This window comes from Zea mays, chromosome 3, assembly GCF_902167145.1.
Source record: "Zea mays cultivar B73 chromosome 3, Zm-B73-REFERENCE-NAM-5.0, whole genome shotgun sequence".
NCBI lineage: Eukaryota > Viridiplantae > Streptophyta > Magnoliopsida > Poales > Poaceae > Zea > Zea mays.
The window spans coordinates 143057077-143076156 of NC_050098.1; the positions used below are offsets into that span (position 1 = coordinate 143057077).

The 19080-nt window shown below is 54.9% G+C and overlaps 1 protein-coding gene across 2 annotated transcripts in view; it reads left to right on the forward strand.

Annotated features, from left to right (window-relative positions):
* The window catches only part of LOC100274607 (beta-galactosidase 15), a 64428-nt gene that overhangs the window by 39597 nt on the left and 5751 nt on the right, over positions 1-19080 (forward strand). For both annotated transcript variants that reach the window (XM_008676212.4, XM_008676211.4), the window contains 4 exons: positions 6263-6378; positions 11988-12085; positions 16015-16125; positions 16612-16722. In XM_008676212.4, coding sequence (XP_008674434.1) covers positions 6263-6378; positions 11988-12085; positions 16015-16125; positions 16612-16722 — 436 coding nt within the window. The remainder of the gene's footprint in view (positions 1-6262; positions 6379-11987; positions 12086-16014; positions 16126-16611; positions 16723-19080) is intronic.

The following is a 19080-nucleotide window of genomic DNA, read 5'->3' on the forward strand; positions in this document are numbered from 1 at the left end:
CGGTGCCGCCGGAGGAGAGGTCTTCGGTGGGGACGGCGGCGGTGGAGGTGCGAACCCCGGCGGTGGCAGCCGGCGCTGGTAGACGCGCACCGGCTGGGCGAAGCGGGCCGGAGGGGTCGGTACCGACGGCCCCGCAGGCGGTGCAGTCCCACCACCTCCGCTCGGCCCGGGGGCGATCGGAGACGGGGTCCGCGGAGAGGCGACACCACCATAGGCGACACCACCGGACCCGGGCAAGGCACCGGGCCGGGAGTAGGACCGACAGGCGGTGAGCGAGTACTTGCAGAGAGAGGAATGGTAGGTGGCTTGACCACCACGTCAGTCGGACAGAGAGTGAAGAGGTCAAGGTCAGGGTCGGAGGAGGGTGGTGTGGTGGTGGAGTAGGGAAATACGGACTCATCAAACACCACATGGCGAGAGATGAGGTCAAAGCAGCGGTAGCCCTTGTGGTCCGGGGAGTACCCGAGAAACACACAGAGGGTGGAACGGGGTGCTAGCTTGTGAGGAGCAGTGGCAGCGGTGTTCGGGTAGCAAGCACACCCGAAGACACGGAGGTGGTCATAGCGCGGAGGAGTACCGAAGAGTGCCTGGTGAGGAGTGGGGGCCGGGCACGCAGTGGAAGGGAGACGGTTGAGGAGGTAGGTAGAGGTTTGGAGGCCCTCGGCCCAGAAGCGTGCCGGTAGGTGCGCCTAGAGGAGAAGAGTGTGGATGGTGTCATTGGTCGTGCGGATCATGCGCTCAGCCTTGCCGTTCTAGGAGGAGGTATATGGGCAAGACATACGCAACTGCATCCCGTGGGAGAGAAAGAAGTCGCGGGAGGTGGAGTTATCGAACTCCCGACCATTGTCACACTGAACGGCCTTAATGGTGAGCCGAACTGAGTGGACACCCAGGCGAAGAAGTGGCGGAGGGCGGGGAATGTAAGTAGAGGGACTCTAACTCTCATCAGAGGATGACACTATGAGTTGGGGCAATTTTCTGTTTATTTCCTCAAACACTACACAATGCCATACCCGTCTAAGGGTCGGGATACATATTTATAGCCCAAGGAGCTGCAGCATATGCTTCCTAGAGTTGCGAATATGCTGTCCTACAAACTGCACTAACCACTAGGTGCTGTTGTACTCTAGTCGAAGGAAAAACTGTAGCAAGCTGCTGTCCTCCAAAAGCTGAAACTGAAAACTGAAAAAGGAGATGCCTGCAGGCTGTCCTTGCAGTCAAAAGACTGCTGCTGTGCTGCCTGCCGCAGTCCTTGCTGTCTGCCGCAGTCCTTGCAGTCAAAAGCTGCTGTGTTGTTGCTGTCTAAAAGCTGCTGTGTTGCTGCTGTCCTGCAGCAGAGATGCTGTGCGGACTGCGGGCTGTCCTCCACACATGACTTATTCCATCATTCTCCCCCTAAGTCTTGTGTGTCGCCTTGTGGGAAAGTTGAGTCATTCCAGACCTAGAACAAAGCTCAAGGAACTTGATCCTCCCAAGGGGCTTGGTGAGCAGATCCGCAAGCTGATCCTTGGTGTTGATGTATCGCGCCTTGATGCTTCCTTCTGTCAAACAGTCACGGATGAAATGATACCTCACCCGGATGTGCTTGCTCCGTTCATGGAACACGGGGTTCTTGGCCAACGCCAGGGCGGACTGGCTGTCCACCCGGAGTTCCACTGCTCCAACGTCTCTCCCAAGGAGATCACCGAGCAGGCGAGCAAGCCAGAGCGCCTGAGTTGAAGCGGTGGAGGCCGCTATGTACTCGGCCTCGCAGCTGGACATGGCCACCACCTGCTGCTTGACCGACTGCCAGCTGATGGGGCACTTGCCGAGGAAGAAAAGGATCCCGCTTGTGCTCTTGCTGGTGTCGATGTCGCCGGCGTGGTCACTATCGCTGTACCCGACAAGGTGTGCCTCCCCAGGGCACCTCGGGTAGTAGAGACCGTGGTCGAGAGTCCCCGCAACATAGCGGATGATCCTCTTCACAGCCTGGTCATGCTCCGTCGTCGGTCGCTGTAAGAACCGACTAACGTAGCCGACGGAGTATGCCAAGTCAGGCCGTGTGTGGACGAGGTAGCGAAGGCTCCCCACAAGACGCCGATACTGAGTAGCATCCACCTCCTCCGTCGTGCTGTCGCGACTCAGCTTCAGCCTCTCCTCCATCGGAGTGAGAGCTGGGTTGCAGTCGGTGAGCCCAGCCAGCTCAACAATGCGCCTGGCATAGGCGGTCTGGCGAAGTGTGATCCCGGAGTCTCCCTGGTGCACCTCAATCCCCAGGTAGAAGGAGAGATGCCCCAGGTCACTCATTTGGAAGGTGGCCTTCATCTCTTCCTTGAACGCTGCCACCTCTGCATCCTTGGCGCCGGTGATCACCAAGTCGTCGACGTAGACACCCACCAGCAGGGCATTTTCTCCATTGCCCCGCCGATAGATGGCCGCCTCGTGCGGGCTTGGCATGAAGCCCATCCTCTTGAGCGTGGAATCCAGCTTGGCATTCCACGCCCTTGGTGCCTGTCGCAAGCCGTAGAGAGCCTTGCGCAGGCGCAACACCTTGCCCTCCTTGCCAGGGATCGCAAAACCTGGCGGCTGGTGTACGTAGACCTCCTCCTTTAAGTCGCCGTTAAGAAACGCCGACTTGACATCCATGTGATGAACATGCCAGCCCTCCAGGGCTGCCAGCGCGAGGAGGAGTCGCACGGATTCCATCCGTGCTACAGGGGCGAAGGCATCGTCGAAGTCGATCGCCTCCTGCTGGCGCCACGCACTCGAAGTGACCGAGCGTAGGGACATGGTGGGCTAGTGAGGGGTCGCTGCGAGTGGAAGAGGCTGTCTCAGACGAAAGGCTGCTCGTCTGAGCAGGAGAGGAAGGAACAGTTGGAGCTCTTGCTGCCGACTGAGTGTGGGGAGAGGCGCGGGAAGGAGATGAACAAGAGATGTTTAGGCTACAGGATAGTTTGCCTCTGATACCAATTGTAAGTAGAGGGACTCTAACTCTCATCAGAGGATGACACTATGAGTTGGGGCAATTTTCTGTTTATTTCCTCAAACACTACACAATGTCATACCCGTCTAAGGGTCGGGATACATATTTATAGCCCAAGGGGCTGCAGCATATGCTTCCTAGAGTTGCGAATATGCTGTCCTACAAACTGCACTAACCACTAGGTGCTGTTGTACTCTAGTCAAAGGAAAAACTGCAGCAAGCTGTTGTCCTCCAAAAGCTGAAACTGAAAACTGAAAAAGGAGATGCCTGCAGGCTGTCCTTGCAGTCAAAAGACTGCTGCTGTGCTGCCTGCCGCAGTCCTTGCTGTCTGCCGCAGTCCTTGCAGTCAAAAGTTGCTGTGTTGCTGCTGTCTAAAAGCTGCTGTGTTGCTGCTGTCCTGCAGCAGAGATGCTGTGCGGACTGCGGACTGTCCTCCACACATGACTTATTCCATCAGGGAAAGCCTCAGACTTGGCATGCAAAGGAAAAGTCCACACATAATGAGAAAAATCATTAAGCACCACAAGATAGTATTTGTAGCCTGACATACTGGTAATAGGTGAAGTCCACAAATCGCAGTATACAAGATCAAATGCATGAGTAGCATGCGAGGAAGAAGAAGAAAAAGGAAGACGAACATGGCGGCCTAACTGGCACGCATGACAAAGATGCTCATCATGTGATCTAGTACATGGGATAGTGGCACTACGAGTAAGCTGCATCAAGGCATCGTGTCCGAGGTGACCAAGGCGACGATGCCAAGTGGTAGAAGACGTGGTGGCAGCAAAAACAGCAGCAGTGGCAGGTGACGAAGACGAAGAAGAGGTGGCGTGCGGAAGCCGAAGGGTGTAGAGGGGGCCGGTGCTGTCACATCTGAGGAGGGGGCGTCGAGTTGCCGAGTCCTTCATAGTAAGACCAGAAGAGTCAAACTCGACAGAACAAGAATTATCAGGAGTAAAACGGCGAATAGAAAGAAGATTGTGGACCAAAGAAGGAGCGACAAGAACATCGGGAATGCGAAAAGAGCCGGGAGGGCCGGCGGCACCCACAGATGTGACAGGAAGACACGAGCCATTCGCCACCATGATGGACGAAGGGAGAGAGGAAGGACGGCGAACAGAGGTGAGTATACCAAGGTCGGGAGTGGTGTGGTAGGTAGCACCGGTGTCCGCGATCCACTCGGGACCCATCGGCGGAGTCAGAGTGGGGGAGTCTGGAAGGCAGCCAGGGCGACCGCGTCCCAACCAACCAGCCCGGACGGTGGAGCAGCCGGCGGCGTGGGCCACGACGAAGCGGCAGGCGTCGAGGTCCAGGGCGACAGAGAGGCGAAGGCGAACCCCGGTGGCGAGGTGAACCCCGGCTGCGCACCAGCGAACATGGCCGCCGGGGGACGAGCCTCAGAACCTGGCCCCTGGAACGGCCACATGGAGATGCGCCCTGACCACGGGTGGTGGAAAGTGGGCCAAGGCGCACCCTGCTGGGGTCCCGGTGTCGGTGCGTTGCCACGGGCACCACCGTCGGAACCACCACCACTACCGCGGCCACCACGGCGGTGACGGCCACCACCGCCTCCGCCACCTCGACCCCCGCCGCCCCTACTCGGCCCGGGTTGATGAGGGCCAAGGGCAGACTGTGACGGAGTAGGTGGACGGGTCGGGGTGATAGCCGCCAGTGCTGTCGAGGAGGACGAGGACCCCGGGCTAGAGATCGATGCAGCCTGAGCACCCAGAGTGATGTCCTCCAGGGCAAGGTCGTCGCGGACTTGGAGGAAGGTAGGGAAGGGGCGTTGGCGCATGATCAACGACCGGAGGTGGGTGTAGCGATCGCTGAGGCCGCGGAGGACGTTGAGGACGAGCATGCGGTCCTCCACGGGGCAGCCCAGATCGCCAAGTGAGTCTGCCATGGTCTTCATCTTGCGGTAGTACTCACTGACGCTGATCGACGACCAGCGACGGGGGGATTGGCGGGGGAGGGTCTCGGGATCTGCAACCCCCGCCGGAATCGCTGTCGCCACAGCAGTAAGGGCAGAGGCGGTGCTCGCAGCGGTGAGGGCCCCATCGACGGCGCTAGGTCCTGACCCCCACTCGGGCCCGAACGCAGGGGAGACCGGGGGAGCGCGCGCGACGTAGGGGGCGCGGGGTGGAGCAGCGGCGGCGCGGGCCCAAGAGGAGGAGAGGGGAGGGAAGACGTGGAAGTAGGAGGGAGAAGGAGGAGGTGGCTGCTCAGCCATGGGGGGACGGGTGGCGGCGCGGCAGCGCGGCGGGCAGAAGCAGGGGGCATCGGCGCCGGCGAGCAGAGGAGGTTGGGGCGCGGCCGGCGCGATCCATCAGAGAGGGGCGGAGCTGAAGGGGCGGCCGGAGCAGGGGGCGCGGCCGGCGCTGAGGAAGACGGAGGTTGGGGCGACCGACGCTATCCACCAGAGAGGGGCGGAGCTGGAGGGGCGGCCGGAGCAGGGGGCGCGGCCGGCGCTGAGGAAGACGGCCGGAGCAGAGAGGGGGGCCGATGACGGTGGGCGCGGCCGCCAGCAGCCGGGCAGCACAGGGCGCGGGCCGTGCGGGAGCTGGGGCGGCGGCGGCCAGGGCAGGGCGCCTGGCGGCGCCTGGAGGGAGCAGAGAGGCGGCGGTCGGCAGGGAAGGAAATCCTAGCCACCGGCGGGTGAGGGAGGAGCGAAACCCTAATCTGATACCATGTCAGGAGAATAATCATTGGATTAACAGGGTCAACCCTAGAGGGTGGCTATATAGAGTTTATACATGGGCCACATGGGCTTAGCCTCATGGGCCTAATCCATATACTCTAACAAATATATATAGCTAGCAGGCCATAGGAGTAATATGGGCCTTAACAATTTTGTGCACACCAAGTCTTTGAAAATTTAATGACTTCTTGGTTGTTGTTTGTGGAACTACTTCTCTTCCGTATGAAAATCAAAGTTAGAACTAAGCACAAAATTTTAGAAGTTTGCTAAGTAATTTTATCATTGTCAATTTTTTCTTAATGTTGGTTTATTCCTCTTATTTTTGTTTCTTCTGTTGTTGATTGGATTTTTGAATTGATTATTCATAGAAGCGGGCTAAATTGAGAAAAAACCAACTGAATTCTTTTGAAAGAGGATTCGTGTTGATTTGATACGTGACCAAAGTCTTCTGTCTCAGACTATTGGTTAGCGACTAACTAGTGTTCATTTGTTTTCTCTTGCATTATTAGCTCTACTGATCTGCAGTTTGTGTATTTCACTTTCTGTTGTGTTGACAGTCCACTTGTTTCGTTATGTAATTACTATACACACTGATTCAACAGGGTGAACATTTCTGAAGAGGATGTTTTATATTGGAATTCCAAAGGTTTTCTTCCATCACTAACCATAGATCAAATCCGCGATGTAGCACGTGTATTTGTAAATGGGAAGCTTGCAGGTATTTATTTGCATTTACAGTCCTATGAATTATGTTAATAATGTTTGTGAGAAAACATACTACCTGCACAGCAAGCTGTTGATTTCCTCCACATCTTAATTATTTTCTGATATTATGGGTCATTTTTTGTATGTAAACTATTGTAGGGATTTCATATGATACAGGTAGAGTTTGACACTAATCCAACCGTTCAATGGTTTGAGTACCTGAGTCAGCCTCTTTGTGTCAGCAATATGTTTTTGAGTTAAATGCATCGGTGGCCCTTGAACTCGTCAAGGGATGCCACTTAGGTCTACGAACTTTGAAAATGTTTTTCTAGGCCCTTGAACTTGTTAAGTGATGTACATACATCCCTAAACTTGTATCACATGTCCATTTTGGACCATACCGACCACTATGATGTGCCACTTTACAAGTTCAAAGGCCTAGAAATATATTTTCAAAGTTCATGGACCTAATTGACATCCCTTGACAAGTTCAGGGGCTGCTCATGCATTTAACTCTGTTTTTTCTCTATAGCTAATGACCAGATGAGAACTTGTATCAACATGCACTTACTTACCTATGTAGTTTCTGTTGGAGACTGAACCCACACCCTAATCAGGGGTTGGGAGTGGTATTAAATAGGGAGAGTAACTGGGCCAAGGCCCATTACACAGGGGTATAATGGTCATTACACAGGGAATAGCACAAACCCTAGACGGGTAGTCTAACACCCCCGGGTAGTCTAACACCCCCCCGCAGTCACAACTCTATCCTGTACAGATGTTGAGACTGGATCGGAAGTCTAAAAAGACACTCGACGGTAACCCCTTGGTGAAGATGTCGGCGAACTGAAGCGTGGTGGGGACGCTGAGAACGCGGACGTCACCGGCAGCGACACGCTCGCGGACGAAGTGCAGGTCGATCTCCACATGCTTCGTGCGCTGATGCTGCACGGGGTTGGTGGAGAGGTAGACCGCGCTGACGTTGTCGCAGTAGACGAGGGTGGCGCGCTGGAGGGGACTGTGGAGCTCGTGGAGGAGCTGGCGCAGCCAGGAAGCCTCGGCCACGCCATTGGCCACGGCACGGTACTCGGCCTCAGCGCTGGAGCGAGAGACGACGGGCTGCCTCTTGGCGGCCCAAGAGACGAGGTTGGCGCCCAGGAAGACGGCGTAGCCGGAGGTGGACCGGCGCGTGTCGGGACAGCCAGCCCAGTCAGCGTCGGTGTAGACCACGAGCGCCGACGTCGGGGATGGGCGGAGTAGGAGACCGTAGTCGAGGGAGCCGCGGAGGTAGCGTAGAATCCGCTTGAGCGCAGTGAGATGGGGCTCCCGCGGAGTGTGCATATGCAGGCACACCTGCTGGACGGCGTACGCGATGTCGGGCCTGGAGAACGTGAGGTACTGGAGCGCGCCGGTGAGGCTCCGGTAGGACGTCGCGTCGGCGACCGGAGGCCCGTCGTCCTCAGAGAGCTTCGCCTGAGTGTCGACAGGCGTGGAGCAGGGCTTGCAGTCAGACATGCCAGCCCGCTCCAGGATGTCGATGGCGTACTGGCGCTGATGGAGGAAGAGACCCTGGGGCCGACGTTCGGCGGTGACGCCGAGGAAGTGGTGGAGGGGCCCCAGGTCCTTCATCGCGAACTCCCGCTGAAGGGCGACGATCGTGCGCTGAAGGAGGTCGGCGGTGGATGCCGTGAGCACAATGTCGTCGACGTAGAGCAGGAGGTAGACGGTGTCGTCGCCGCGCCTGTAGATGAACAGGGACGTGTCCGACTTGGCCTCGACGAAGCCGACAGAGGCCAGGTAGGAGGCGAAGCGGCTGTACCAAGCCCGTGGCGCCTGCTTGAGGCCGTACAGGGACCTGTTCAGCCGGCAAACCAGATCCGGACGGTCAGCGTCGACGAAGCCGGTGGGCTGGCTGCAGTAGACAGTCTCCGTCAGAGTGCCATGGAGGAAGGCATTCTTGACATCGAGCTGATGGATCGCCCAGTCGCGGGAGAGGGCGAGGGAGAGGACGGCGCGAACAGTGGCGAACTTGACGACAGGGCTGAAGGTCTCGTCGTAGTCCACTCCGGGGCGCTGGGTGAAGCCCCGAAGGACCCAACGGGCCTTGTACCTGTCGAGGGAGCCATCCGAGGTCAGCTTGTGGCGAAATAGCCACTTGCCGGTGACCACGTTGGTGCCTGGTGGACGCGGCACCAGGTCCCAGGTGTGGTTGGCCAAGAGGGCTGCGTACTCCTCCTCCATAGCACGACGCCAATGTGGGTCGGCGAGGGCAGTGCGAACGGAGGAGGGTACCGGCGAAGCGTCGGGTGGAGTGCTGGTCGTAGCAGCTGCCAGGATGAGCCGGTCGACGGGGCGAAGAACGCCAGCAGCGCGCCGAGTCACCATCGGGTGGACGTGCCCGGGGTCGCGGTGGATGGCGACCGGGTGGTATACGGACGACTCGGAGTGGACCGCCGGGACGTCGGGAGCGGCTGGTGGGGCCGGCTCACGGCGGTGATAGACGACGGCGGGGTCGGCGAATCGGGCCGCACTCGTTGACGGGCCCGAGTCGGGGGGCGCCGAGGTAGTGGCGTGGCCGCGGCGATGGTAGACGAGGGCGGGGTTGGCGAATCGAGCCGGAGTCGACGGGGCCGCGCGAGGCGCAGGCGGGGTCGACGGGGCCGCGCGTGGCGCGGGCAGGATCGACGGGGCCGCGCGTGGCGCAGGCGGGGTCGACGGGGCCGCGTGTGGCGCAGGAGCCGGAGTCGACGGGGCCGCAAGTGGCGCAGGCGGGGTCGACGGGGCCGCGCGTGGCGCAGGCGGGGTCGACGGGGCCGCGCGTGGCGCGGAAGAGGTCGTGGGGGCCGCACGAGGAGCAGGTAACGGCGCAAGTCGGGGAGCCGAAGGTGGGGGAGGAAGCGGATCGGACTCGAGGAGGGAGTCAAGATCGGTGGGTGGGGTGGAGCCTGCAAGGGGAAACACATCTTCGTCAAAGATGACATGACGAGAGATGATGATGCGGTGGGAGGTGAGGTCCAGACACCGGTACCCCTTGTGGTCAGGGGAGTAGCCAAGGAATAGACAGCGGGTGGAGCGAGGAGAAAGCTTATGTGGAGCGGTAGCGGAAGTGTTAGGGTAGCAGGCACAGCCGAACACGCGCAGGTGGTCGTAGGAAGGGGTTGTGCCGTACAGGGCAAAGTGAGGAGTAGGGTGGCTCACCGCCTTCGAGGGAAGACGGTTGAGGAGATGCGTGGCAGTATGAAGGGCCTCTGCCCAGTAGGTGGCGGGGAGAGACGCCTGAAAGAGAAGGCAGCGGATCATGTTGGTGGTGGTGCGAATCATACGCTCGGCCCGGCCGTTCTGAGCAGAGGTGTAGGGACACGAGAGACGCAACTGGACGCCGTGAGTGAGGAAGAAAGAACGGGAGGCGTTGTTGTCGAACTCGCGGCCATTGTCGCACTGCAGGGCACGGACCGGGCGCCGGAACTGGGTGGATACCCAGGTGAAGAAGTGAGTGAGGGTGGGAAACGTGTCGGACTTCAGCCGAAGGGGGAAAGCCCAAAGGAAATGGGAGTAGTCATCCAGAATGACTAGGTAGTACTTGTAGCCGGAGAGGCTAAGGACAGGAGACGTCCAGAGGTCACAGTGGACAAGATCAAAGGCCTGAACAGCCCTGGACGTGGAAGTGGAAAAAGGGAGACGTGAGTGACGGCCGAGCTGACAAGCATGGCAGAGGCGCTCAGAAGAGCCCCGAGTATATGATATGTCTGAGTGGCCGGAAAGCTGGGACATGACGTCAGGTCCAGGGTGCCCGAGGCGACGGTGCCAAATGGCGGAGGAGGTGGTGGTAGTAGCGAGAGCATGAGATGAGGCTACTTTGGTGTGGGGAGTGGAGGGCAAGTGAAGAGAATAGAGGGGGCCGGAGCTGTCACAGCGAGCAAGCACATCATGTGTGGGGAGGTGGCGTATGGTGAGGCCCCAGGGGTCGAACTCCATAGAGCACTGGTTGTCACTAGTGAAGCGACGAACCGAGAGGAGGGGATGAGTCAGTCCGGGAGCAACAAGGACGTCGTTAAGGCAGAATGGTCCTGGAAGAACCGATGTACCTACTGAGGTAACCGGGAGGGTGGAACCGTTACCGACGACGATGGAGGTAGGATGTGAGGGGTGGGGTGGATGGGAGTGGAGTAACGAATTAGTGGTGGGGGTAGTGTGGAAGGAGGCCCCGGAGTCAACCACCCAATCGGTGGTGGTTCGGGGAGGTGGAAGTGGCGAGGGTACGGTGTGAGCGGAGAGGGCCAGGGAAGGTGCCCCGACAGGTGCACTAGGAAGGGAGGGAGAGGACACGGGCTCAACCGCTAGGGAGGCGATCGTAGCACGTGGAAAGACAAGCGGTCCAGGCACGTGACGGCCCGCCTGAGGGTGGACCTCGACGCAGTCCCGAAGAATAGGGTTCCAGACTGGATCGAAGGACATGAACATGCCACGGATGAGCTGGCCGTCGTGGAGGAGGACACGCACAGTCACGAGAGCGGCGGGCATGGCGACCGGTGCAGGAGGGGCGAGGCACTGCTGGAGCCGGGGAGCGGTCAGCCGACGCAGGGAGGCGCGGACTGGACAACCGGGCGTCCACGACACGGGACAGCAGGGGTGCAGATCCGCGTGGAACAGCAGGGGCGCGCGTCCGCCGGGCGGGCGCTCCTGGACGGCGCGACAGGTCCTGTGCCGGGGCTCCGGTCGGTCGGCACCAGGGCGCGACGGACGGTGCAGCACTGCAGCGACGAGGGGCCGCACGGACGTCGGGGCAGAGGGCGACCGTCGGGGCGGCGCAGGAGAACGGCGCGGCGGCGTCCTGGCGACTTGGCCGCGGCGCACGGCGTCGGCGCGGACGGGTCGAGCGGCGACGGCCCGCGGTGAGGGGAGGCCCGCCTGCACGCTGCGGCGGCGGCTGTACGGCGCGCGGTGGTCGGCGGCTGGAGACCGGCGGCCAGCGCAGGGGAGATGAGGGAGAGGCGCGGTCGGGGAAGGGATGGAGGCGGCCGGAGGGAGCCCGAGCTCGCCGGCTCGGGTGGCTTGGTCGGCTCAGACGCGTCGGGTCGCGGCCGGTCGATGCAGCGCGCCGTCGGGGCACGCGCGGGGTCGGCCGGGCACGGCGCAGGGCAGCGGGGTCGTCGCGACCTGGCGTGGCCAGGACAGGGGCGGTCGGCCCTGGCGCGCGGACGAAGCAAGGTAGGGAGGAGAGAGAGTAGGGGAGGGGAGAGGAATAGGGTGGCGGCCGGAGGGAGCCCGAGCTCGCCGGCTCGGGGGTGGCGGCGGCCAGAGGTCGGCGGCCTGGCGGCTGCGCAGGGGAGAGGAAACAGAAAACCTAAACCTAGACCTCTGATACCATGTTGGAGACTGAACCCACACCCTAATCAGGGGTTGGGAGTGGTATTAAATAGGGAGAGTAACTGGGCCAAGGCCCATTACACAGGGGTATAATGGTCATTACACAGGGAATAGCACAAACCCTAGACGGGTAGTCTAACACCCCCGGGTAGTCTAACAGTTTCTTGAAACAGTCTTGTGTGCTCTTGTATATGTTTACTCATGTCCCATTTGTAAATGATTCAATTATTCATTCATTTATCTTTCAATATGAAGGTAGTAAAGTTGGTCATTGGGTCTCACTGAATCAACCGCTTCAATTAGTTCAAGGACTTAATGAGTTGACATTGTTATCGGAGATTGTTGGCTTGCAGGTATGCCAGATATGAAACAATCTTGTTTATGCATTTACACTAGTAAACAACTTTTTAGTTATTATTGTTAGAGTGCATGCACCAACCAATTCAACCTAAAAGCTTAACTTCGTAGAAGGTAGACAATTCACTTATACACTTACACTTCAACACCTTCACTCACGTGCAGCCAGAGAGGAAGGCGCAAGCGTATAAATAAAGGGACGGAGGCATAAATGAAGCCTTTGCCGAGATTGAACTCGAGACCTCTGGCTTTGATACCATGTTAGAGTGGGTGCACTAACCAATTCAACCCAAAAGCTTAAATGGTGCAGCGATATCCACTGTAATAATTATTCCGAGTAAAATGCACTTGAACTTGGCATATTGTGTCACTTGGGTCACCAAACTTAGAAAACCGGCAAAACAGGTCCTCTAACTTTGTCGGCCAGTGTAAAACCGTCTAAAATTGGGTTTGCTCAAACCGGATACCCTCGTGGCGTGCCACGTTGGAGCATATTGTAAGAATTGTGAAGTGCTTGATTGTATTGATAGGAGATGGGGTACAATATATAGACTCACAACCCTAACCCTAATGGGCCGGCAGCCCAACAGTGGTGCCGACCCACACACACAGTCTAACATCCCCCCACAGTCGTAACGGGGACACCACACACGATGAGACTGGAGTAGAGGCTAAAGGTAGGAGCCGACGGGTTGAAATCCCCCCGCAATTGCAGCGTCGTGAGGGTGCGAATGTTGCGGCCGGAGCAGAGACCGGTGTGTGCGCCAAGGAGACGATAGCCCCTAGATGCCGAGGTAGCCGAAGTCGAGGTGGTCGTGGTCGGGAGGCACGCAACAGAAGCCTGTTCTTCGGGAGGGGTCGACGTTCGAGTGTCAACGATCGACGAGGGCGACACAACAAAAGGGCACTAGCAGGTCGACCTTCTTGCTTCTTTGATCGTCCGGATGTTGAGGAGCCCCGCCAGGGAGGCAGACGGCAGCGCACGCGTCTGCACCGGTCATGGGGTCCACGTCCGCAACAGAATAGTAGGGGTAACGGCGGATCCAACCGGGAAGGCCACGACAGCGAAGGATCCGGCCGGGAAGACGCGAACCGGCCAAAGGGACAGCAGATCGAGCCGAGAAGGTCGCAACAACGGTGAATCCGGTCGGGAAGGCCGCGACAGCGACGGATCCAACGAAGGCGACGAAGGGGAGGGCGATGGGACGGTTCCAGCCGGGCAAGTGCCTGCGCCGGTCCTGTCAGGTGGTTTTGATGACGGTGATGAAAGAAGCTCGATAAGTTAGCGCTGCTGGGTGTCAGCGTTGGCAGTTAGGTGGCCAGCGCGATGAGGGCGGCGGCGCGCAGGAAGACCGAGGTGGGCGCTGTGCGTGGGGGTGTGCACGCCGAGGAGGGGTGCGGACGCCGGGGAGGGCGCGACGCGTGGAGGCGGCGGCGCGCAGGAAGGCCGGGGAGGAGATGAGCTCGGTGGAGGATGCAGTCGAGCCCGGCTGCCACCGCCGCTGGCCGGGGACATGCGCGCACGCCGAGGCCGGGTCATGCCTGAAGGAGGCGGCCGTGCCTGGCCGGAGACGCACGCTGCGCCCTCATCGGGGCTGCGCGCCGTCGGGGTCGGGTAGTCGCGCCTGCGCCGTGGCCAGGTCGTCGCACCATGCGCCGGGTCGGGATGGCCACGCCCGCTGTGCCGCCGGGGGGTCCACACGCCGGGACGCCGCCGACTCCTGGGGCTGCACCCGCCGCCGGTGCCGCCGACTGTTGAGGGAAGGGTGGACGGGCATGGGGGAGCCACCGCCCCGGGAAGCGCCTTGGCCAGGCCGCCGCGCCGGGTCGGGATGGCCACGCCCACGCCGTTGTGCCGCTGGGGGCTCCGCACGCCGGGACGTCGCGCCGCCTAGGGGCCGCGCCCGCACCACCGAGGCCTGGGGCCGCACCCGCCGCCGGGGCCACCGACTGTTGAGGGAAGGGGGGACGGGCATGGGGGAGCATTGGTATCATAATCTACATGTAGCGGGTATAGTTTAGTGGTAAAAGTGAATTGAAACTCGAAGTGAGAGCATGCATTTCCAGCCATACGGAGAGAATTACCCGCCTACCTAGATGGTCTGCCTACTAGTTCTTTTGAGAAGAAGTGCATGCACTTCTTAATTCCAACCCATTTCATGGATTTTCTCTAGCTACCTCATTTCAGTAAAGTTAAGTGGGTCGCCCACTCGATCCTTAGCAATAAGCCTACAGCTAAGAAGATGGAATGGTACCAAGCTCACTTATACGCACTCCTAAATGAAACAAACTAGACTATCACACTAAGTTACACCTGCCCTGAGCCATAAATCAATAGAAGAGTTCGGTATTATTTCCATCTTTTCCATTAGTTTCTATGAAATCCTGATATTCGTTTTTCTATTCCACTGCGCATAGCCGGAGGGAAAGATGAGCCTCCCGGGGCGGCGACGTGGAAGCCTGTGGCTGCTGGCCTAGTAGCAGAGGTGGCCGACGGCTAGGGTGGGAGGAAGGAAAAACCTAATATTCTAATACCATGTAAAATAATGTAAAGTGGTTGATGTATTGATAGGAGATGAGGTACAATATATAGACTCACAACCCTAACCCTAATGGGCCGACAACCCAACAGTGGTGCCCCCCACACACACAGTCTAACACATACTAATGAAAGATCGGGTACCCAAGTGGCACAACATGTCAAGTTCGGGGACCCAAGTGAGCAGGATTGGGAAGAGAAGGCTTGGTGCGGTGAAGAAAGCTGTTTCACTGAGGCATTAGTTTATAGGTTTGAAACAGCCTCTCTACATTTGTGGAGAGAGACTTATCTTGGTTTATCCCTTCTCCGGACTCATGTGGGAGCCTCTAACCTGGGTCTCCCCATTCCTATCTCTTCTCCAGACCCCACTCATTGTTGGAGCCTCTATCACTGGGTCTACCCACTCCTATTGGATACATATTGGGGTTGTATCCCTCACATATCCTTATTGGATATGTATCTAATATGGGAGGTAGGGATACTTAATGTTGGAATATAATATAAGTGAATTGTCCACCTCTTTCCATCAGATTAAGTTTTTGGGTTGAATTGGTTGATGCATGCAACTTAATATGGTATCAGAGTCAGAGGTCATGAGTTCGAATTATGATTAGCGCAATTAAAATAAAATAATTGTTGTTTGCTCCTATTCCACGTCTGAGACCCAATAGAGGCTAGACGTGAGGGGGAGTGTTGGAATATAATATAAGTGAATTGTCCACCTCTCCCATCAGATTAAGCTTTTGGGTTGAATTTGTTGGTGCATGCAACTTAATACTTACCATGGCCAAGTGGCACCATGTTCCTTTTTCTCGGAAACATGGGAGAGCTATGTTTTGTATTTATAGATAGAAGAAAGAAGTCCCCTGAATGGTACCCCTAGAGGCAAGGTACAAGAAGGAACTTAAACACTAAATGACGGAAAAATAAAAGGAGAAAAAGGAAAAACAACAGGGTGGCAGAGAGTAGAACTCCAAGTGCCTAGTCCAATATGGCACCAACTCCAACAAGCCCTTTTGCTCCCATGGAATCCACACCTGCCTTGCAAACACATGTCATGTGCATGTGGTAGATTGTTTCTTCAACTTGAAAGATCACCCCTGATTGCACACTGTTTATCTTCTCTTATTAAACCCAAATATTGTAGTGCTTTTGGTGAACCCTCTATAGTTAATTGCTGTTAGCAACTTGTTTGGTGTCTTCACTGATAAAAAGTATCTCCAACTATCTCATTTGAATAATGTACGGACATATTAACATATTTAATATGATGTATGCTTTTCATTTTCTGTCTGCTGTTTCTTTTAGTTATGTTCGTATGCATGATCATCAAGCATGAGATGAAAAATGTTTTTCTCATTTCGTAATGATTGAACATTGTGCAAGAACTATGGTGCTTTCTTGGAGAAGGATGGTGCTGGATTTAGAGGTCAAGTAAAACTCACTGGCTTGTCGAATGGGGATATCGACCTTACTAATTCTCTTTGGACATATCAGGTATTGACTAGCTTTAACGTTGATGTTTTCTTTTATTATGATAACTTGAAGCTTTGAGTTTCAACTTCTTCTACGTTGTTTGTTGTGATTTGATGCTATTGTTTTCAGTTCTGTTTATTCATGTATATTCTTACTGTTAGGTAGCTACAAAGGTTTTACATTAGAAGCATAGGATTGCTTGAATATTGTTCTCATGAGTTACCATGTGGATATGGATGACAAGAATATTGTACTTATTAGTTACATTGTGGATATAACAAGGCTACAACACTGATTGTGCATTATCCCTAAACTCATATTGTCTGACTTCTTGAACTTCGTTCTTCGCCAATAAGAGATGTTTTATGTAGCATCTCTTCATCATGTCATGTTTGCTAGCTTCTTGCGCGCACAGCCACGAGCAGTGTGCTATGTGGTTGAAACTTGTGATGAGAATTCCAGTGCAGCATTAACTGGACAATATGCTATTATCTTTCCAAATTGCAGATTGGTTTGAAAGGTGAGTTTTCAAGGATCTATTCTCCTGAGTATCAAGGATCTGCTGAGTGGAGTAGCATGCAGAATGATGACACAGTTTCACCCTTCACATGGTTCAAGGTAACTTTATCTTTTCACCACATGAATTGCTAACTTGGTGATATCATACTTTTATGTTCTAGTATGTTATATTTTTCCAAATTGTAGTCCTAGCTTAGTCAGGAAAATTAGCCTTCATTTATACTACCTCCATGCTCCATCTTGAAGTATAAAGGATTCTTTTTTTCTCTCGAACGCGCAAGAGAACTGCGCATCATTATATTGAGAGAGAAAGGTCCGAAGTGGACCACAGTACAATGCCAAAACAAGGCAAAAGAACACAGGGAAACAAACAGAAAAAAATTATATCCTTATCTTCAGCTGTCACAGCATTAAGCACTAGAAATAGCCCTGACCCTAGATAAGGCAGCTGGGAGGCAAAGGCTCTCAAGATGCTTTGCACCAGCCCTACACCAACACTCCACTTCATCCATAAGAAGTTTTTGAATGGTGCTCAAGGAAGGGCTTGTTCCATCAAAAACAGCTCTGTTGCGATGGAGCCATAAGCACCAGGCTCCCAGGATAATGATACTATGAATACCTTTTCTGATTTGTTTGGGCACTCTCCTCTGTACCTTGCCTCACCACTCAGCAAAAGAGCCCACATCTCTATCAGGCGTTAGATGGCCCATCCTCAAAGATGAAAAGATATTATGCCAAAATTGTCTAGCAAAACCGCACGTACATAAGAGGTGCAAGATAGTTTCCTGCTCTTGGTCACATAAAGGACAAACCACCGGGTGCAGTAATCCTTTTCTCTGAAGCCTATCAGCAGTCCGACATTTATTCCTTATTGCCAACCAAACAAAAAATTTGCATTTAGGGGGTGCCCACGACTTCCACACCCTTTTCTATGGCTCAAAAGAAATAGCTCCCATAAAAACGCCAAATAACAAGATTTTGAGGAGAATTCTCCGGAGCTCGAATGCACCCACACATGTCTATCCTCCTCCTGGTTAAGCACCATTCCACTTAAAGCATCCCATAGCTGCAAATATTGGCAACTGCTGCAGCCCAATCAAAGATAAGGGATTCACAATGTCGCTAACCCATTGCCAGTTATGCAGCGCCTGAGCACAGTTCTTGAAGTAAAGGATCTGCTACTCACCATACGTACAACTTCAAGGGCAAAATCTTGTATCATCTTCCCATTTAACCATCTGTCCGACCAAAAAAATGTATTGGCCCCATTCCCTATCTTAGAAACCACAGAAGATTTAAAAAAGTGTCTAACTTGCTGCTGCACGGGAATAATCAATCCAACCCAAGGCCTAGTTGGGTCAGTCTTTTCTAACCAAAGCCATTTAGCCTGCAATGCCCAACTCTTCAATTGCAAATTAGGAACTCTAAGACCCCCTAAACTTAGTGGCCTTGTCAGAGTTTCCCAGGGTACAATACAACTTTCACCATTCACCTCCTTTCGCCATTTCCATAGAAACTCTCTTCGAATTTTGTCAATTGACTTAATAACCCACTTGGGGATTTTTATGGCAATAAGAAGATATATCGGGATGGCCGATAGCACAAACCACACCAATGTCCTCCTGGCCAGGTTAAGTAAATGAGCCTTCCAATTAGGGAGTCGATCTGCAATCTTATCTATCCACATCATAAGATCATTCCGCTTCAGTTTCCTGTCTGAAATTGGCAATCCCAAATAATAACAAGGGAATGCGGCCAAACTGCACCTCAGCACATTGCATCCCTCCTGAACCACTTGCTCCTCACATCTAATAGGAATAGCATAACTCTTATTCATATTGGTAACCAAACCGGAAGCCGACCCAAAACAATTCAAGACCAATCTAACACAGTTCAGATATTCTTCAATGGGTTTAACAAAAAGGACCACATCGTCAGCATAAATGGAAAGCCTGTTTCGGACTCCTGCTCCTTCCAAGCTATGAAGCAGTCCCCTACTTTCAGCAGCTCTAAAGAGACTACTAAGAACATCCATGATCAACACAAACAACATAGGGGAAAGTGGGTCTCCCTGACGAAGACCTCTGCGATGCCTTATATGGTTCCCATGAGACCCATTCAATAACACTTGTGTAGAAGAAGAAGCCAGCAGATTGGAAATCAGATTGCGCCAAATAGGACCGAAACCCAGGTGAGATAAAACTTCAAGAAGAAAAGCCCACGAAACTGAGTCGAAAGCTTTGGAAATATCTAACTTCAGAAACAGACTAGCAACCTTTCTCTTGTGAAGGGATTTGATCGATTGTTGGACCAGCATAAAGTTATCATGAATCGACCTTCCTCTGACAAGAGCACTTTGATTAGATGCTACCAGTTCATGTAGACGAGGACCCAAACGATTAGCAAATAATTTTGTGACCAACTTAGCAACACTGTGAATTAGGCTCATTGGCCTGA